Genomic DNA, 20,426 nt, shown 5'->3' with positions numbered 1-20,426 from the left:
CGTACAGGTATTACTATACCGTGCCAGGACCCTACGTCCCTACCCATTGTCATCCCTAATCATCTCCATTGTAACTAACTAAGTTATTTGACATCCACAAGAGAATTGATATAATTATTATAAAAACCTCAAAGTACATCTTAATTACAAATTACCTTATCTTCTCCTATATTTTTCCATTCGGGCCAGCCTAGCGAGTTTGGCCGTAGCAGATCTAAAGAAATGCCAACTTAAAAAGGAAAGAAATTATTTGTTGTATATAATGTGTAGCATCGTTTTTAGTAAAAGTTGCATATAATATAAAACGGAGGCACTCCTACTTCCAGCCTTTCTTTTTAGCTAACACATCTCTTTAGTTATGTTTTGCCAATGTACAAATTCAACCATTAATATCTTTAATTAGTGATAAGCAAAAATTATAAAAAGTTGATAATTTGAAAATATATATTATGACGGATCTAACAAGATATCACCCGATTATATTTTTCATTACGGTCTTGTTTCGTAAAGAGGCTTTTGAAAATGTTTTAGCTTGTTGAACACTATTAAAGGTTTGACCATTTTAAAAAGCTATTTTTTTTTCTTTTTTAACGGGATTAAAAAGCTAATTTTGGTGTTTGGTAAATTGCTTATTAAAAGAATTTTTTTAAATTAGCTTATTAAACAATTAGCTATTTGGTATTAAATACACTGAAACGGTTAACAATAAATGACTATTTACCAAACACTTTTACACAATTAGTTATTTTCATCCAGCTAAATCATCTAATATAATAAGCTAGTAAAACCAATTAATACAATAAGCTATATCAATCAACTAACAACTAATTACCAAATATAGCCTACGTATAAATCACTAAACACGGTTAAAGTCAAAATGTGTCAACTAAAAAAACTGGAAGAATTTTTCTAGCACGAAGTGAATACTTGATATCTAATCAAATGAGTGAAATGACCATAGCACCCTTGTGCACAGACCGCCTCTGAGAGAAGTCAGTACAAATATCATTATGAAAGAAAGAATGGTTAAATCTGGGTTTGAGTGTTCTAGATTGTGCGCCAAGAAACAAAAACAGAACTCTCTACAGGAAAAATGGGGTGGGTTTGGAGAGACGACGACGAACCTAATCACTCGAATTCCTTCGATATAGCAGAATTTCAAAACCCTAAAGTTAACCCTAGCTCCGATTCAGCCGATCGTTGCTCGACTAGGAAAATAGTGCAATCCAAACGCAACACTGAGGAAGTTGAGCCTGGTAAATTCGTCAGAAAGTGCGAGAAACCGAGCAAATTCTCAAGGATTGCGTCGGAAAGTCAGTCTCTCTCTTTCTCCTTTTCTCTGATTTTTGATAAAATTTTCCTTATTATTTTCGTTTGCTTTGGATTGCTGAATTTCTCGCAATTTGATTTCGGTGGTTTTTTTTTTCCCCCTTTTTTGCTGTTGTGATTGCATTGATATGAGTATAAATCACTTGTTGTTTGAATCTTCTGAATTGATTTGGTGAAAAATATTGCCGAAAATTTAACAACTACAATATATGCAATTGAAGAAATTGCTGATGTTAATGGCTATTTTGAAATTTGAATTTGATTCTATGTGAATTGCATACATTTACATGATTTAGGAATTGCGAAATAGTAAGCTGTGTTACATGGACTTAGGTAAAAGGTTTTCTAGTCAAACAAGCTGAGCCTGATTAATAATTAAGTTGGGAAGATCATTTTGTGCTGATATGTGATTAAGCTCGTTACTCGGACCACTTTTAGAGAAGTAATAATCTGGGTCTGTACTGTGAGATATAGTGATGGATTACATGTATTTGATTACTTAGCAATAGATATTGAAATCTCATTATTAGACCAATTTCTATATGCAATCATAAGATGGAAGTTTTAGTTGGTAGTTCGGTATTTAGAACCAAGTTATCAATCTGTTACTTTCATTTATGCTAAATGAACTGTTTTATTAAAGCTTTTTTTCAAGAACAGTGAACTCGCTGGCTGCATTTGATAAAATTCATGGACTTCATTTTTCTTTCACAAAGAGAAGAAATGGAATTAAACGCGAAATGACAACCTTCTGTATTGTTTTTGGGTTGATGGGCTGGAAGTAAAATTAACTGTACTGGAATATGTATTTTGTGGAAGTGTGGATGCTCAAAGAAATTATATTGGGCATGCATGAATATGTAACCTTTGAGAGTGTTTTAATTCCAAAGAACTACTCAGTTTCATTTATATTTTGGAAAATTGTTACATTTGGGATCTTTCAGCTATAATCCAAGGCAGTTTCAATAGGATGTATACAAAACCTTTTCCATATTTGTGGTGGTGTTCAGGGGTCTTTTACTTTCTTTAAGAATTAGTTTTTATCAATGAAAAATGAACTGCAACACTTGCTTAAAAAGCTGATCACCTTAAGCTATGCCATGAGAGATAAGAGATTTTGGGAGAAGATGTTCTAATAGCCAAGGCTGGGAACTTGTGGTGTTAATAAGGGAATTTTTACGTGTGTTAAAGTCTTAAAGATGATAGTTTAAAAGAGAAAAATGTGAACTTTGTCACCTTGATTACATTTTACCTATATTTACATGGCCTTCAACTCCTTTACCCTTGTGTGCACATATAACTATGCCAAATTTCCAAGTGATTTATGTGTTTCATAGCAACTTAATTGCATAAATTTCCATGTGTTTTAGGCTCTGGCCTGCTGGGAAAGAACCCATTCTTCAACTGAATATTTTCGTTTGTTGTTAGACAAAATTAAGCTTTTTTTCCTTGCCTTTCCAACCATATGATTTCCATGCATGCTCCTAGTAAGGCTTTAGTCTGCGTAGCATGGAAGTGTGAAACAGGTTTTCTTATGTGAAGGGAAGGGGTGTTTCAAATGGTCATGGTCTATGTTGATGTTATTTTAACGAGAATGCAAACACTTTTCCCTGCTTGTGCTCTGTAATCTGTATTATTTTGTGTTTTAGAGCTGTTAAATGATTTCTGGCTTAGGAGTGTTAACGAGCCAAGTTAAGACTGCTTTTAAGTAAGGTTGCCTCAGCTCAAATGTATTCTGGGTAAGGCTCCTGCTTGAGCTCAAAGCTCATCAATCTTGGTATGTTGAGCTTGGCTTAAGCTTGATACCCAATCTATAAGTTTGGCCTGAGCTTATTGCCAGCTGGATCTGAAGCTCAAAGACCCAACCCAAGATAAAGATGCCAAGGATTCCATCATTGACACTACAATTAATTTTTTCTCTTAAATGTCCCCAAGGATTCCATCATTTGATTCTCTACCGATGTGAGACAACCTCTTTTCTTTTTATAATCTGAGTTAAATCTTGCTATTGCATTTCAAGCCAGTGCTTTATCAAATGCCAAATTAGAGTTTCCTTTGCTTGGGAATTGGAACCTGTGGCACAAAATTATCCTCATCAACTACTTTTAAAACAATATTCCACTAGAACTTGTCCAATTAGGCCCTGCTACATAACTTGAGAGTGTAGAAGGTCTTATTTATCACTTCCATTTACACTCGGTAGTTTTGAATTGAATTAAAGCTAAAGCTAAGGGGTTATCTTTGGTGATGAATTCTATCATTGTGTCAGGACTCTTAATGGGCATGAATATTGCCCATAGATTTGACAAGCATTTTTAAGCTCCAAGAGGTGTTTAACAGATTTGATGGATCTGAATTTAGTGTATTTAGTCTCTTAGAGTGCTTGCTTGTACATATTTCTTGGTTGCATGACATGCTTGCAATAGTAGCCTATTCAGGTTGATGAACCAACAAAGCTAAACACCATAATGAACCTCTTCTTTTTATCCTATTTAAGATGATTTTATATTACCTTGCTGGTTTATTTTTTTTGCTTTCTAGATCCCCAGAGAATTCTATCATTTTTTATGATTGACAATGGCCTTTTAATTTACTCCAACAAGGCTGAAGTTGGCCATTTTTTAATTTACTCTAATGGGGGAGTTGGTTTTAAATTTGAGCAACCATTTTATTTAAATTGCCTGAATTTTCAGCTTTTTGATGTCTCATGCACCTCTCTTATAATTTTATCAAGAACAACAGATTTGACTTTTTGTAGGCTAGTGGATGATAATTTAAGACCCTAAGGCATAGGGTCAATGCTGTATTTGTGTAACTGTCCCTTGTATTGTGGCTTATATTTTGCCTATTTTACTTGAAACTGTAACATAACAGGCCTACTGAGATTATGGAATCAAACAAAGAGTACACAGAAGAAGATGTGACTGATGAGATGAAGAAAGAGTCAATTTTTCCATCCAATGATATGATGCGACCCTTTGAATTCCCTGGACTCCGCAGTGATATTGAGGCTATGGAACGCAGTGTCTTTGGGGGTATCAGCCGTTTCTTTGAAGCTGCTGAGGAGATGAGAAATGAGTTCTCCCGCTTAATGGATGATCCATCTATATTTGGGGGGTCTTCATCATCACCAAGGAGGCAGGAAATACCCATTGATGGCCATATTCTGAAGGAACAAAAGACAATTCCAAACAGCTCAGACTCTGGGAATGTTGATCTTACTGGACTGGCTAGGGATGTCTGATTCTATCGATTTTTTTTCCCACACGTTCTATTCTGACGTTAGAAACTAAAGGACATGTATGCTATACTTCGTAGCAAAACAATAAATATCATGAATGCGTGAATATCAGCTCGGTTATTGTACAGTTAATGCATTGTTAGGTTTTTTGTTTTCAGTTTGCTGGAACGATTATTGTTGACCAAGAATTGAAAATTTTATATTGTTGGACTTGACCTAAAGATTGTGCCAGAGATGTGGAGGGCTGGTCTTTAGCAAGCTTGTCCCTCGTTTGGTAGGCAAAGCTTATGATCTAGTTCTTTCATCTTCTTTGTGCTAATTAACTAATTAAGTGGATTTTAAAAGAACTAAAAGCTTAGTTTGTAGACATGGGCATGGTCAACTTATTTTCTGTACTTGGAATCATTCTAAGTCTTTTTTTTTTTCACTTTATTTTTTTATGACTTAACGACGTGAGGCCATGTTTCCTGACTTTTTCATGCAGTAATTAAGTAATTTGCAAAATGCTTCTGGATAGCTATAAATAATTGATAAAACAGACCAATAAAGCTGAATAATCGTGCTGATCTAAATACGAAGTATATTATATATAAGCACTTGTATTAGATTGACGATAAACTATCATGTTATGGTTTATACTTTATACGGAGTAGTAAAAATGTTAATTATGTCCATTAATGCATCATTTTGTTAAAATTGTGATACACAAAGCTATACAAGTAAAGTTAGGTGTCATACGTTTGTATTTTCAAAGAGCAAATACAAGTTGATCCCCTTGATAAACGTTTTTTGTTTATCAAGTGGCATTCTTGTAATTAAATTGCACAAAAAAACAAAAAACAACTTGCTGGCACTGAGGTGTTACATTTTTTCTGACTGCCCACGTGCAAGGTGATCTTCACGGATCAACTAACGATTTTTCTTGTTTCCGTTTGGAGTTAACCCAAGTTCATCAGCTTGAGTTAACTCATGGTGAGTTAAGGTTTCAATTAAAAAAAGGTAAAAAAAATAAAAACATCAAAATTGAAGTATAGAGTAAAAATTGGAAATTATATAAACATTATTTGGGAATGATTCTGGTAAACGTCAATGGCTAGATCGAAAGCTCATTTCAATAGTGAATCAATGGAGACGGAAATATCAATTACCCTTTGGGATTAATCCTATCCTAAATTTCTCTAATTTTCGTAGGGTTTTCGTTTAATTTGGCGGCGGAGCCGCCGTTAACATCGGGTTGGTGTTAGTGTAAGAAGGAGGAAGATGTGGATTGAATTAATCAAAAACTCATGAAAGTGGGTTTGTAAAGCAAAGTGGTGGTTGCTAGATCTGACCATTTCCGGAGGCATTAAACCTCACAAGTTCAGTAATCAAGTTTTTGCTGAATTTGAGGAGTGGTGGTTGCCGAAAATTTACAACGACGACGACCCCAACAAGACAAGCTACAGCGAAGACGATGAAGATGGTGAACAACATTTGAATTCAATGACTTTCACTAATTTCGAATACAATAACTTGTATGACCACTAACCCCCACTAACTATGGTTAAGGGCTTCCTCCTTAACGTCGTTCTATTGGAATTATTTTGCAAGTTTATCTGTCACAAGCTCTTTACACATTTACCCCTTCTTTTTTGCGTGAAAAGACCGGTACACCCCTAGATAAACAAGCCCAGTTTATCTCAGAGATTAACCGAGGCCTGCTCATATTCAAACGTCGTTTAAGCTCAAATTGTTGTTTTTTGTCTCACGACGCTAAAATAAATCAAGAATTACATTGCTTACTCGTTCTAAACTAATCTTTGAAGTTCGAAATACGGAGTATATGAATTCCCTAGAAGATCTTATCTTCAGCTGACATTAAGGCCGGCAACATGGCTGTATTTTGAGTAAAAAATGAACCCAATAAATAAATTTTACTATACAACAGCAAATATCACCGTTGATCTCTGAAACCCACATCTCCTGGCCGTAAGATTTTCCAGAATGTTAACTGAAGCCACGTCGTTGGAATTTGAAAGCTTTCTAACAGAAAAAACTGTAATATTACCTTTTCTTTTTCTTTCTCCAATTTTCTCTCTTTTCCCCAAAAAACTGGAAATTACATCAAAATTTCAAAACCCTGTTTTACATTTCCCCCAAAACGATTAAATTCTTGTTCAATTTCGATTTTTTTTCATAACACATTGATTTTTTTTTTTTTTTTTTTTTTTTTTTTTGCACCTATTTCATTTCCCTCCAAAATAAATTCCGCTTCTTAAAGAAAATCTTGTCCATCACATTAGATAAATTCTTGGTTCTTGGGAGATCCAGGCTTTGAATTGTTTTTTTACGAAAATTTGATCATTTTCTCAATGTGGGTTATTAAGAATTTGTCTTAAATTTTCCATTTTGTATCATTCACCCTAATTTGCCTCCAAAATTGTGCTTTGCATTTTGGGTTGATTTTTTTCTGCAACTTGTCAAATTTGGATTGTTTTTATAGGGTTTATATTTCTTGATCATCGATATCGTTTAGGGAAATGCAATGTCACCATTGATTTGTGTATGTTAATGTTCATGGTTGAATATCAGATAAGGTGTTTGAGTTGTGGCGCGAATGAGTTTGCAAGAATTTGGTTCTTGACATCATCTTCATATGAAAAACCCTGAACCCATTTGAGTGATCATAAGACAAACAGATATTGGTTATTGAGCGGCGAGGTGGGAGAAGGGGTTGTGTTTAGTATGAGATGGGGAACAACTGCATTTCAAAGCTTATTCAGGTTGGGTTTTGGTGCAAGCCACCAAATCAGACAATAGGAGATGGTCCAAATGGCGATGTTAAAGGAAAAGATAGGTCATTAGATGTGCAATTCAAGCCACCTGAGGTAGTGAAGATTGACAGTAAATTAGGCAGACAAGAGAGCCGGTTGAATAGACAAGAGAGCCGAGTAGGGAGGCAGGAGAGTCGAGTAAATAAGCAAGAGAGCCATGTAGGGAGGCAAGAAAGCAGGTTAGGAAGGCAGGAGAGCAGCAGGTTGGGGAGGCTAGAGAGCAGGATGGGAAGACAAGAGAGTAAAATAGTAAGGCAAGAGAGTCGAAAGAGAAATGTTAATGGAGGAGATCAGGAAAAGACCAAGAAGCAGCCTGTAAATGTGAAAAGGGTGGCTAGTGCAGGGCTGCAAGTGCACTCGGTTTTAAGAAGAAAGACTGGAAATCTGAAGGAATTTTACTCTTTAGGGAAAAAACTTGGACATGGGCAGTTTGGTACTACCTTCCTTTGTGTGGAGAAAGCCACTGGGAAAGAATATGCTTGCAAATCAATCGCGAAAAGGAAGCTGATTAACAAGGAAGACGTGGATGATGTGAGAAGGGAAATCCAGATTATGCATCACTTGAAGGGCCATCCTAATGTGATCACCATTAATGATGCCTATGAAGATGGTGTGGCTATTCATGTAGTCATGGAACTTTGTTCTGGTGGTGAACTTTTCGATAGAATTGTCAAGAGGGGGCATTACACAGAGAGGAAGGCAGCTAATCTTGCTAGGATCATAGTTAGTGTTGTTGAAGCCTGCCACTCATTAGGAGTTATGCATCGTGATCTTAAGCCTGAGAATTTTCTTTTCGTGGATGAGAAGGAGGAATCGCCTCTCAAAACTATAGACTTCGGATTATCAATATTTTTCAAGCCAGGTATATATCCTTCAAATCTCTCAAGCAAATAATGTTTTGTATGATCTTTCTTTCAAACATGATTGTGAGTCTTGAACATGGTAGTCTTAATTTCTGTTTGTCAAAGGTCAACTTTTGTGGAAAGATAGATCATGACTATGCCACGAAAGTAAAATGTATATATAGCAGCATCAATGTCTGGACATGCTTCACTAGAAAGAGCAGCATAACGATGAAACAGTTTTAAATATGTCTTGAATTGCTGCACCCCAGCTCTCTAGAAGCTTTATAAAGACCATCTGTAGAAACAACTTGTGAATTCATTGGAAGAAAAAATAATAACATTCCAAATACTAAGTTCATGTTTATTTTCCACAAGAGAATTATGCTTCACACAGCAAATGGTGTGGCTTTTGTTTTCTTTCGAATTCATTCCATAGAACTGCTGTCAGTTTTCTCCGCTTGATAATGTGGCCCTAAGAAGTTATTTCAAAGTTGTAACGACCCCTTATCCTGGAATTATGTTCCTGTTATTTAAGAATAATTTAGTTTATTCAGTACTTTAGACAATTATCTATAGCTATAGCTCTATCAGTTGTGATTCGATATGGAACAGCCTCTCGTATAGGCAAGATTACCTAGGACCGATAATAAAATAACTAGAGCTGGTTATATCCTCAATTCCCATTGCTTTGTTGGATGCCTTTTGTTGTTATATATAATGAGAATCCCCCTTGATAAATTTCAACTAATTACATAGAGGACCATAACTTGCCTCTTTGTGTTCCTATGCTGATTTTTTTATTGTTATTTTATTTATTATTTTTTTTTTTTTAATAGGGGATGTCTTCAACGATGTGGTAGGGAGTCCATATTATGTAGCACCTGAGGTATTGCGCAAACTTTATGGTCCTGAGGCTGATGTTTGGAGTGCTGGAGTGATCCTTTACATTCTCCTAAGTGGAGTACCTCCATTCTGGGCAGGTAAGAAGTCATAAGCTATAAATCAATCAATTTATTCTTTTTTTTTTTCTACCTTGATTAATTGGTATCATGGTATGTTACCTTGGTTTTCCTACCAGAAGCAATATTATATGACCTTTAATCTTTTGTTGATGTAGAAACTGAGGAGGAAATATTTGAAGAAGTCCTGCATGGTGATCTTGACTTTATTTCTGATCCATGGCCTAATATCTCGGATGGTGCAAAAGACTTGGTTCGCAGAATGCTCGTAAGAGACCCTAAGAAAAGATTAACTGCACATGAAGTTTTATGTAAGTGCTACACCGGAAATTAGATTGTAGAGTTCTAATACACTCTTCTTTTGGAAGATACATGGTTATATATACAAATGCTGACTGTACCAGCACCCTCATTGACATTTGCTCTAATATTAGATCATAAATATCTAACTAAGACAGTTTTAATAAACAGAAGCAACTAACATTTTTCTTGTAATATCTTGGTATCCCGTACAGCAGTCTCTTTTCTTCAATATTGCTTATGTTTTTATCGTTGCTACTCTTGTACAGTCCCTTGTCTTCATGTGCAATCTACTATGTTTATTTTTATACTCACGCCAGTAGTGGTAATTATTGTTTGTACATATAGCTTTTACATTAGTGATGTTACATGAAAGCAATACACGAACTGCGTGAAACAGTAAGTGTCTGTACTGTGCTATACTTTGTTGTTGATGTGAAATGAATGTGTTTAGTTAATGAAGGGTGTGCAGGACTTGGTTACTTGTTATTTCTATCTGAGCTGTTATTTTTTTTACCATTACCTAGTAATTTTTTCATGTTTTGGAGGTCTGATCCGACTTTTATAATCATGTTTGTTCTTCCTTGAAAGCTGTATGAGGTATCAGTAATCCAGATGGCTGATATCGAATTTGAAAATCATCAAGTAAAAGCATTACCAAGCTTATGGTTAATAAAAATTAATTAGCATATTTTGATGCATCTTCATCAAGTTATTTTAGAATTTTGAACTCCTGAATCATATATAAGTTTAATTTTTTTCAGCTGTCATACTTAAACCTCCTGATGACTGCTAACTATTGTGATGCTTACTTTGATCCTGATTCTCTTTCAGGCCACCCCTGGATTATGGCTGATGGATTGGCTCCTGACAAACCTCTTGATCACTCAGTAATTTCGCGATTGACACAGTTCTGTGCCATGAATAAACTTAAGAAAATGGCCCTTAGAGTATGTATCTTGGCACCTTTAATAGGTTGTATGACATAAATTGTGAACTTTTACAATCACCGTTTATCAAAACTGTTATATTCTCATATACAGGTTATAGCCGAGAGGCTTTCAGAAGAAGAGATAGCAGGACTCAAGGAGATGTTTAAGATGATAGACACTGATAACAGCGGGCAGATTACTTTTGAAGAGCTTAAGAATGGGCTGAAAAGATTTGGAGCTAACCTCGAAGAGTCTGAGATTCATTATCTAATGCAATCTGTAAGTGTTTGGAGGCTAAATTACAGTTTAATAATTCTGTCTTCTGCTTGAGGTTTTTTTTTTAAAAAAAAATAATAAGATTCCTCCAAAATCACATTGATAGAAAGCCTATAAGACTACAGAAGGATTAAATATGATAATATAATTCTAGTTATATCGTGAACAAATGTGTGGATGATTAACCATTGACTAACCTAAGACGATTTATTAGCTTGCCTTTTCCTTCTTTGCTGTATTATTTTTGCTTTTAAAAATCTTGGTTTGAATTATGAATTGACAGCAATATTGATTTGATGGCCTTTTGTAACATCAAAGTATGTTTATCAAGTTTATAAATTTCAGTCAGCATGAGCACATGGTATTAGGTCAATAAATATATGTATCCGTTATGAAATCATTACCTTCTTAGTCCTTACCTCAAACGAAGCAATGAGCCAGGGTAAGAAGCATCTAGTTTTTTATTTTAGACTCCCTTGGTACAATGGATTAGAATCAACAATTCTGATACATTGAGCTATTATACTGATTAACGCATTCCATAGATTATACTTATTGCAATAAAAACTGCAGTTATTGCTCATTCATCACTTCTCTTCAGAATTATGACGACTTTGTGACTATATTTTGAAATTGGCTGTACCTTAAGATGGCTAATCATATTTATCTTGAAACTGCAGGCAGATGTTGATAACAGTGGGACTATTGACTATGGAGAATTTATCGCAGCTATGTTGCATCTCCACAGAGTTGACAAAGAAGACCATCTATGTGCAGCTTTTGCCTACTTTGACAAAGATGGAAGTGGATACATTACAAAAGATGAACTACAACAAGCATGTCAGGATTTTGGCATGGACGTTGTTCATGTTGAAGAAATCATCAATGAAGCGGACCAAGATAAAGTATGTTCTACTATTCTTCTTTAATTAATTGAAGGGCTACTTTCAAGTTAATTCATTGACCAAGTAGAACAAATTGTTTCATCTGTGTATCTTGGTAGTCTTACTAGATGTTATCATTATTATTAAAATTTGCAGGATGGTCGTATAGATTATAACGAGTTTGTTGCGATGATGCAAAGAGGAAATGTTGATCTTGGTAGAAGACACAAACATTCAAGTTCTACAATACAGGTTTGTTAATTTATCTTGTTAGCTCTTCATGGCGGTTACTTCTTGCATTCAACTTATTTGGCTGTAACAGGTTTGCTGTTAGATGGCCACTCATTTCCCTAATGCTTGCATATCTTTTTGTTTAGAATCCTTGTGATGCAAGTGCAGCTTGTTATCGTTCCTAGAAGGTGTACGTGCTGGATATCCTGATGATGGTAACATGATCATGTTATAGTGCTCATGTGTCTAACATGGTTATGAGTAGTTTTAATCCAATATGTAAATACTGGAACTGATTGCTGCCGATATCTGGGCTGATTTATATGAAATTTATTTTTCTTACTCTGCTGCCATTTCTGCTCATCACAGCAAAAGGATTGTCTCATTTGTGGTTTAAAAGTACTATAAGAAAATTCTTTTTCTGATGAAATCAAGTTTAGAAGGTTTAATTGTTTAAGTAACGCCTCTTGAATGTAAATGGGGTACAGAGAAGTTATCTATTCCTTCTATCTAGTACTGATGTTAGTGATAGTTTGAATGAAGACATCATTGTACTGAAGATAGCTGCATATTGTTCGTCTATGTTGTATCTGGTAGAGTATTCATTTATGTCTATTATTGGCTTACCTGGTAAATATTTATTTCTTTTATCAAGCCCATATTGATTTTGTTGTGTACAACTTATAAGTGGAAATGAAAGCAAGATTGTGGTTGAGAATAGTCTTTGATTCACCTGCTTCCCTTTATTTTGACAATCTAATTTACAAATAATAATTTAATTAAAAACTTATTGAAGCCATGTTCTCTTCACAGTGAGATGTAGATGGGCTGGATATAATGGGGACACGCCACAAAAGGTTGAGGAAGCGATTCAAGAGGGAATACGTGTGAGCCTTGGTTTATTTTTCTCCTTTTTAGTTTCATGGTCCTCATTCTTATTGCAAGAATTAGAGCAGTTTGATTGTAGGGGATTTAGCCAAGAGATTTTTTATTGATGGGCTGAAAAGTAAAGCCAAAAGTTGGTCTCCACTGCTTCAAGAAGAAAATGCATAAGCCAAAATCTTTCAGATGATATGACTTCCCTTTGGTATCTTGAAACACAAGATCATATGTTACAGAGAATGCAGTCGGTCAAATCATATATGTTACAGTGTTTGCAGTTGGTCAGTTGCTAGTGCTTACTGGTGTGAAGTGTTGTTAATTACGTGATAGAGCAGCAGCAGGTAAACTAAACTTGTGATAGTGTGATACTAACAGCCCCTCGGATAAATTTTCTGATGTTTCAGAGCCAATAGGACTAAACATGATAGAAGTTCTTTTTAATCAGAAATTCCCTTCAATCATGTCTGCTGTTGGATTTGTGTATAAATATAGATTTTAATGTATAAGGTAGCTCGATAATTGATAAATTGAGCAGTATGAGAACAGATCATTTTTAAGCTTTTGTGACAAGTTCTTATTGTGAAGAAATAATAACACTTATCGTAGAGTTTAAGCATGTACATAAGGAGCAAGTCTTTTCAGCCTTTCAGGTGCAATAACATGCTCTGGAATTATAGTGAGTATTTTCTGTAAATTTTATACAAATTATATCGTTGTTAGGTTTTTCTGTGTTGCACTGTATTTATTAGCGCACGCTGGTTAAATTGTTACAAATATCTGTAAGAACATCTTAAGGCAACCTCGTGCTTAGTTCAGAAAGGCTCCCTTGACATTTACTGCTGCTTGATTCTGTAACACACTAATGATCCAAACATTGGCCTGGGGTGAAAGTACATTCTCAACCATAAATTATTACTAGTACGTCTTGCTTAGGGTATGAGATCGAAGTAATTTAAATGATGAGAATTGTATAGCCTATGGCGCATCTAGAGATAGAAAAAGGCAATCTGTCACAGTTCATCGTGTTTGTTAAGCTATGGAGGAGCTTTTGATCCAAATAAAGGTCTAAATGTTACAGTTTCACATCTGGTATTGCACACGCTGGATGAATGTATATATCATATGCCCCTATAAGGCTAGAACTATTCTCTTGGCGGCAATTCAGCATACATACATGATAAATGTTTGTATTTCTGTCAACAACCACAGGCTGTGCTGCATTTTTCATTGCTCAAACAGAAGGTTAATCAACTCTGCATCATTGTACTCTTAAGAGCAATCTACAATGGTTATGCTTCAGATGAACCATTATTCTGAATTAATTTTACAATTATGTTCTTGCTGATGAATGTAAGGTTCAAAACCGTGTTGTTAAGAGTCTGAAATAGACAATATCTACTGACTGCAACTCTGTAACACCTCTCCTGCTCTCCACCAACAGTCTCGTGTCTCGTCGTTTGCATGATTTTGTTTCAGCAATCATTTTTATTATTGAACGATTTAATTTGACACGGGTTTACAATTAGAAATTAGGAAATTTGAGGTATATTATAGTTGAAATGAAAATTCGATAATGATTAATTATGTACATTCTCTTAATAAATAATGAATGGTAAGACTGTGTCCTAGAAGGGGTATCTAGTCTTAATGAGGTTGATCTAATGCAATCTTTTGATGATTTGATACCCATGTATGTCTCAATTAATTTGCGGGTATAACGACTGTTCTGTAATATTTAGGCATCTTTCTTCTGTCTTTTTATGCTGGATGAGCTGAATTTTAGCTCTTTGTAGTCCCACTAATTTACTCGTATCCTTAAACAGTCAAACTAAATTGAGTGAACCCTATGCCTGTGGCATTTGGGTGAATGAAAATGACTACGGGGAAACTGGAATTTTCCGCCTCATATCGGATATGCGAAATTCTTACCCTTATATATTTTTGTTCCCTTGACACACTCTCTAATCCTTAAATACTCATTTCCACATTCTAAACGACCCTCCCCACCCTATATGAGCGAGAGTGTTGTGAGATCCATCCGATTACGCTTATATGACAAATATGCCAAGTTTGTCATACTAACTGGCATTCTTGCAAATACTTGCACAAAGTTTATTATCTCAAATTATAATGCTTTCCTCACTTAAATAGATGAAATTACTCCAATAATCCGAATTTACTAAGTCAATTTTCTCCTTATTTTTCTCGAGTTTCTCCCCTATTCCTTCTATGTCTCCAAATATTTTGGAATGTAATACGAGATATACACTCTCTTTGTCTTTTTACGTTCATCTTGTTTTAAATACTTAGAATTTCATATATAAAACGGAGGGAGTAATACCAACAGTGCACGTTTGCTTAATGCAACCATAACTTCCTCAACGGTAGAGCTCAGCTAAGCACCAACTAATAAATAAATAAATAAATTTACTAAAAACCAAAAACAATGAGGTGCATACAACATTACAACGTGGAATATGATTGAGCAAGAAATATGAGAAACAAACGGCAGAGATTGTATATGAAATGGAAGAAGAGCCGTTGATTAAGATGACCTGGAATATGACTGGCATTATCGTCCTCACGTTGTGACAGCTAATATCAATTATGAAACTTAATTTATAAATTTAATAATTTTTGAAAATAAGAAATAATACTTCATGTTGAGATTTTGAGTTATCGAGAGAGATGGATGGATAGATGGGTTGGTAGGCCGTCGACCGTCAACATGATTGGCGGGACGTGAAACCTATCACGTTTCTAGTTTTCACCATGCTCACCCCACTATTTGTCAAGAGACCCTTTTTAAAATAAAAAAAAAAAAAAAAAAAAAAACAAAAAAAATTGATTTTTGGATTTTTTGACTTTTACCGTAAAAAAAAATAAAAAATAAAAAATTATTTTTCACCAAAACTTCTAAAACTCTTGTTTTACCACTAAATTAAAAATTGTTTTTCACCACATGTCGTCAAAAATCTAATGGAATTTTTTTAATTCTTCGATTTTCGTGCCAAATACATGGATTTTGGTGATTTTGGGGGCATTATGGTCCTTTGGCTCCACTTTAAGGTCATAATTGACAAAAAAAGATCGAAAATACCCCGTTTGCATGTTTAAACACGCAAATTGCTGGCATTTTTTATCATTTTGTGTCAAGACTTCAAATAGGATCCGTAGAGCCAAAATGCCCCCATAAACCTATGAAGAACATGTTTTGTGCATGAAAATTGAAGATTTTTTTTTAAAACCGTTAGATTTAACGGTTCTTGACGGTAGATGATAAAAAATAATTTTTAGAATTTTTTTTTTTTTTTTGTGGTAAAATAAAAGTTTCAGAAGTTTTGGTGGTAAAATAAATGTTTCAGAAATTTTGGTTGTAAAAAACAATTTTTTGATTTTTTTTTTTTTTTTTTTTTTTTGCTAAAAGTCAAAAAATCCTTGAATTTTGTTCATTTTATTTTTACTTACTATACTTTGTATTACAAATTCAGGTATTGTTTAATTCATATAGGAATTTATTTCTCATAAAAAATTTGTATTTCATCATAATTAAATTCTTACATTCAATTTTTTAGGAATTCTATAAATTTGTTTGGTTGTTAGGAGGGAATTTGCATTTTGAGTTACTAAAAGGGCTTGGTTATTTTATTCCTACATTTTGTAGGCATTAGAATTCCCGTGTATTTGCAATTCCTGCACATTTCACTTCATATAGACAACCAAGCCGCTTCTCCTTTTTTTTCTTTTTTTTTTCCGGGTGAATAAAGATTGATTCATAAATGAAAATTCATACAACATCTACAAAGAGATTTAAATATAATAAATACATGATAATTGAATCAAATAAAAACATCACTTTAGCAAAGAAACGATTGTTGTTCAAATCGTACATTTTCCATACCCTCTTTCATATCACTGTGATTTACAGCCTTCTTCGACGAGGGGGTCTATCGATCTGTTATAGCCGTGAAGAGAATTTTTGTCTGATTCATCTGATTGTACTCAAAGGATTAACCTCTTTTTCAATCTCGCACAAATATTTTACCCATGAAACAAATTCTACCATACTAAATTTATAAAATAAATAAATTAATTAATTAAAACAAAGCCCATCATAAAGCGTTACTTACTATACTCAAACCCACTATAGGGATACTTACAAGAGTTACAACCTTAAAAAGAGTGTAATTTTATTGAATTCAATAACGAAAACTTCTCTTTTTCTAAATTCCCATGATTTTTCAAGTTCTATGATTATTTTGTGCAACCAAACAAGGCCTAAAAGAAGTATCAATAAGAATTACTCCACAATAATTTTTAAAAAAATCTTTTTTTTGAAGAATACAATTAAAACTATTTAATATCACGTTTTACTGTTTAATTAAGTTCTAAAAATTCCCATTCAAAAAAATAAAATAAAATAAAATCTAAACATTCATATTACATCAAACGTGTTCAGGCTTGTAAAATTAGGTGTAGGGGAATTAAACTATAAAATTATAACTCACATTTTAGAAGTTAATTACACTTTCATGTTATAAAAATTATTATCTTTATCATCGATTTTAGAAGTAAATTACACTTGTTTTTGGTAATAGTCACTACTTTAATAATCATTATTAAACTATCATTATAATTAGCTTTTATTTTATTAAAAAAAATCTAAAAATATTGTTGACAAATTTTGATCAAACTAAAGTAATTACAAAAGATATGTTAGATAGTACTTAGATATAAAATGAAGAAGAAAATGATCAGAGTTATGTTAAGAATTTTTTTTAATAGCTATATAAATTTTTGACTTAAAAGATATGTCAAGTCTTTTTTATTTTAAGTAATACGGAGTAATATCATATAAGATTAGGATATTATTTTTGTATAAGATTTGTTTCTTTAATAAAATTTGTTTAGCAAAAAAAAAAAAAAAAAAAAAAAAAAAAAAAAAAAAACTTAATGACACACCGGGAGATGATGACACGTATTATTGTTGGTGTGTCTTTTAGTATATAGTTATATGACTCATCTTATCCAGCAATAATGTACCTTTTCACCCATTATCTCTATATATTTTTTTCCTTACACCAATCCATTTCTCAGCACACTTTTTCTTTCATTGCATTATCTGAATTTGTGCACGATTATTAATTCTTAATGAACTTTTGAAAGCAAAATAAACTTATTATGTCATATAAGATTTTAAGTTAATTTTTTTTTTTAGTTAGTTTGTGCTCCAATGGTTAGCTATTAGCTTGAAATTTAGTTGAGCCTTAATATGTTGATTAGTTTTTTAAGTTTAATTTTATTAATGTACCGGCCTATCTTTTTGGCAAGTTTTTTTTCTCAATTAGCTCCAATAGTCAAGCTAATAGTTAGGGTATTCTCTAAATTACAAGCAAGTTCCTAACTACAACAATTAGAGTTGCTCTTAGAGAAATGAATGAAGGGATGTAATAGAGATTTTATTCAACGATTTCAGATTTTTTTTAGAATATGTAATGAGTATATTGTAAAAATAACATACGGAGTATTAACTTTGTTTCATAGTTTTTGACATGCGTTATTTACAATTAAATATGAATGCAAAGGGAGTAAAAAAGTGTGTGAAAACTGAAAAGATAGCTATCCCAAGTGGTGTAAGAAGAAAAATACTTCCCTTATTATATTTTACATGCAACATATCTTCTTGGCACACACTTTGAGAATATACTAAGTAATGTTAATGGAAAAATAATCAAAATTAATTTATACACATAATAACCCATTCTCTGATTTTGTAGTTAAATTTATTTTGATTAAGTACGTAATTTATTTACCTACTTTAATCTACACCTAAAAAAGGTGTATTGTATTTAAAAGAAATCGAAAGAGTATATCAAAATAATAGGAATTATAACCTATTTTCTATTTAATGAATAAAAAATATCTATAATTTCATAAATTGTTGTTAAGGAAATCCAAGCCATTAGTTCAGATAAGACAAGTTCAAAGAAAATAAGAATTTGCAAAGGATTGATATGAGCTACCCAATTTCATTTTACAACTAAAAAGAACAGAGATAGTTTTATGTTAACATATATGTAAAACATTCGTTATAAATTAGGGGTTGTTCTCTTCATCTTAATTTCAGTTCAATTCAATTCATTTCAGAGTTCAATTCCGCTCCAATCAGTTCAGTTCAACTCTTAATTTCCTTCTTTCATAAACAATTCATTTCAACTCTATTCAGTTCAGATCAGCTCAGTTCAGTAAATCAGAACAGGCCCTTAGTTGACTATATATGAACGATACGGAGTAATTATGCAAGTTTATAATAACAATTCAAAATATGATGAATTCAACAAATGTCTTAATATGCATGTGTGAAATCTTGTAGAACTACTTCGATTATGGATTATGTTTATAAGTATAAATATAAATCATATTCTTAAGTAAATTATATACACGGCAAAATGGTAGTTATTGAAATAGATAAAATCTTAGCTTAGCCATCATTTATATTTGACGAAGATAATTCAACACCTTTTATATACACCCAGGTGCACATAGAGATATGTGTACAAAATGGTACTTTATTCAAGGCCAATAAGGACTACTTGATTTAAATTCTCTACTACAGAGTACAAAAAGTACTAATGTGATGATATAATTTTAGTTAAATCTATATATATATTAAAACTCAATGGGAAGCCATGAGCCCGCCACGTGTCATCGTGACTAGGCAGATGATGTGGCACCATGTCATAGTTGAACTCCAACGATTTGGTCTTTGGATTCCCTCAAGTCTTATAACCCTCAATTTAAGAGGATGTTTAAGGTGATTAATCACTACCATTATTCTCTTGATAAGTAACTCTCATAACCCTCCATTTAAGAGGATGTTTAAGGTGATTATTCACCTCTCCTTTGTTCTTTCACGTTTCTCTATAAATAGAAGAAGCTTTTATTCTGATTTTTATACTTGAGAAATACATCAAGCACAATAGTCTAAACACATTCTCTATTGGGCATAGGTTACTTGACTCAAATCATCCACCCAAAAGTGTCTTTGTGGGGAAGTGATGTGTTAACCTTAAGGAATGTGCCGATGAATACAATTAAGCACATTGGTTGCGCCGAAAATTCATTTTCAAGTTAGTGATTTTCATCAGGACACACCGATATTATTCCATTGTTTGTGAGATTATTATCTATTTGATCTCACTTAAATATTTTTATATTATTTGTACTAGACTACTCCTTTATTTCAACAAATGTAACTAATTTAATTTTTTTTATTTTATCACATAATTTTTATTATAAAATCTCATTTATAATATACATATAATGACCCGGAGCATAGCCCGGGTCAAAAACTAGTTAAATTTTATATTTTCAATATGTTTTAATAAAAGAAAGCCTTGCAACGGTACACCAAAAAAAAAAAAAAAAAAAAAAAAAAAAAAAAAAAAAAAAAAAAGAGAAAAAAGGTTATGACATGGCTATTGCTATAAGGCCAATAACACAAAATAAGATTATAAAATTGCGCATATTTTTGGCTGCAACCTACTGCAGCTATTTCTAGGTAAATCACGGTAAAACGACAACATATAATGTTATCAAGATATTCTCAATCCTTCCAAGCTCCCCTTTTCCTTCTGCTTCTCTTTCTTCTCTCTCTTCCTTTCTCTATAAACACAATCTAAAGCAATCTCTAATTTCAATTGCAAGATCTACAACCAACATATCAAAACGAAA

General features: G+C 33.2%; 1 protein-coding gene and 1 pseudogene across 2 annotated transcripts; both read left to right on the top strand.

The window, feature by feature from the left end:
• Positions 1-1,034: 1,034 nt before the first annotated feature.
• Positions 1,035-4,874, top strand: LOC145568923 (fra a 1-associated protein-like; annotated as a pseudogene). Its single transcript, XR_014096015.1, has 2 exons — positions 1,035-1,313; positions 4,204-4,874. The product of XR_014096015.1 is annotated as a fra a 1-associated protein-like (transcript).
• Positions 4,875-6,910: 2,036 nt separating this feature from the next.
• On the top strand, positions 6,911-14,009 carry LOC145566664 (calcium-dependent protein kinase 26-like). Its single transcript, XM_081626012.1, has 11 exons — positions 6,911-8,245; positions 9,065-9,208; positions 9,346-9,498; positions 10,322-10,437; positions 10,531-10,698; positions 11,376-11,600; positions 11,736-11,831; positions 11,974-12,025; positions 12,371-12,440; positions 13,727-13,781; positions 13,902-14,009. Exons 1-11 carry the CDS (start codon positions 7,300-7,302, stop codon positions 14,007-14,009), a joined length of 2,133 nt encoding a protein of 710 aa, XP_081482138.1. The 5' UTR covers positions 6,911-7,299.
• The last annotated feature ends 6,417 nt before the right edge of the window (positions 14,010-20,426 follow it).

Source organism: Chenopodium album, chromosome 11 (assembly GCF_948465745.1).
Source record: "Chenopodium album chromosome 11, dcCheAlbu1.1, whole genome shotgun sequence".
Classification (NCBI taxonomy): domain Eukaryota; kingdom Viridiplantae; phylum Streptophyta; class Magnoliopsida; order Caryophyllales; family Amaranthaceae; genus Chenopodium; species Chenopodium album.
The sequence above is the reverse complement of the archived record's forward strand: the minus strand, read 5'-3'. Positions and strand labels throughout refer to the sequence as shown.

What these genes read in the sequence shown, in the direction of transcription:
- LOC145566664 (XM_081626012.1), top strand. Translation starts at nt 7,300, where the DNA reads ATGGGGAACAACTGCATTTCAAAGCTTATTCAGGTTGGGTTTTGGTGC. An exon ending in AGTACCTCCATTCTGGGCAG is followed by an intron (nt 9,209 to 9,345) that starts GTAAGAAGTCAT and finishes TTGTTGATGTAG; the next exon opens with AAACTGAGGAGGAAATATTT. An exon ending in ATTCAAGTTCTACAATACAG is followed by an intron (nt 11,832 to 11,973) that starts GTTTGTTAATTT and finishes TTGTGATGCAAG; the next exon opens with TGCAGCTTGTTATCGTTCCT.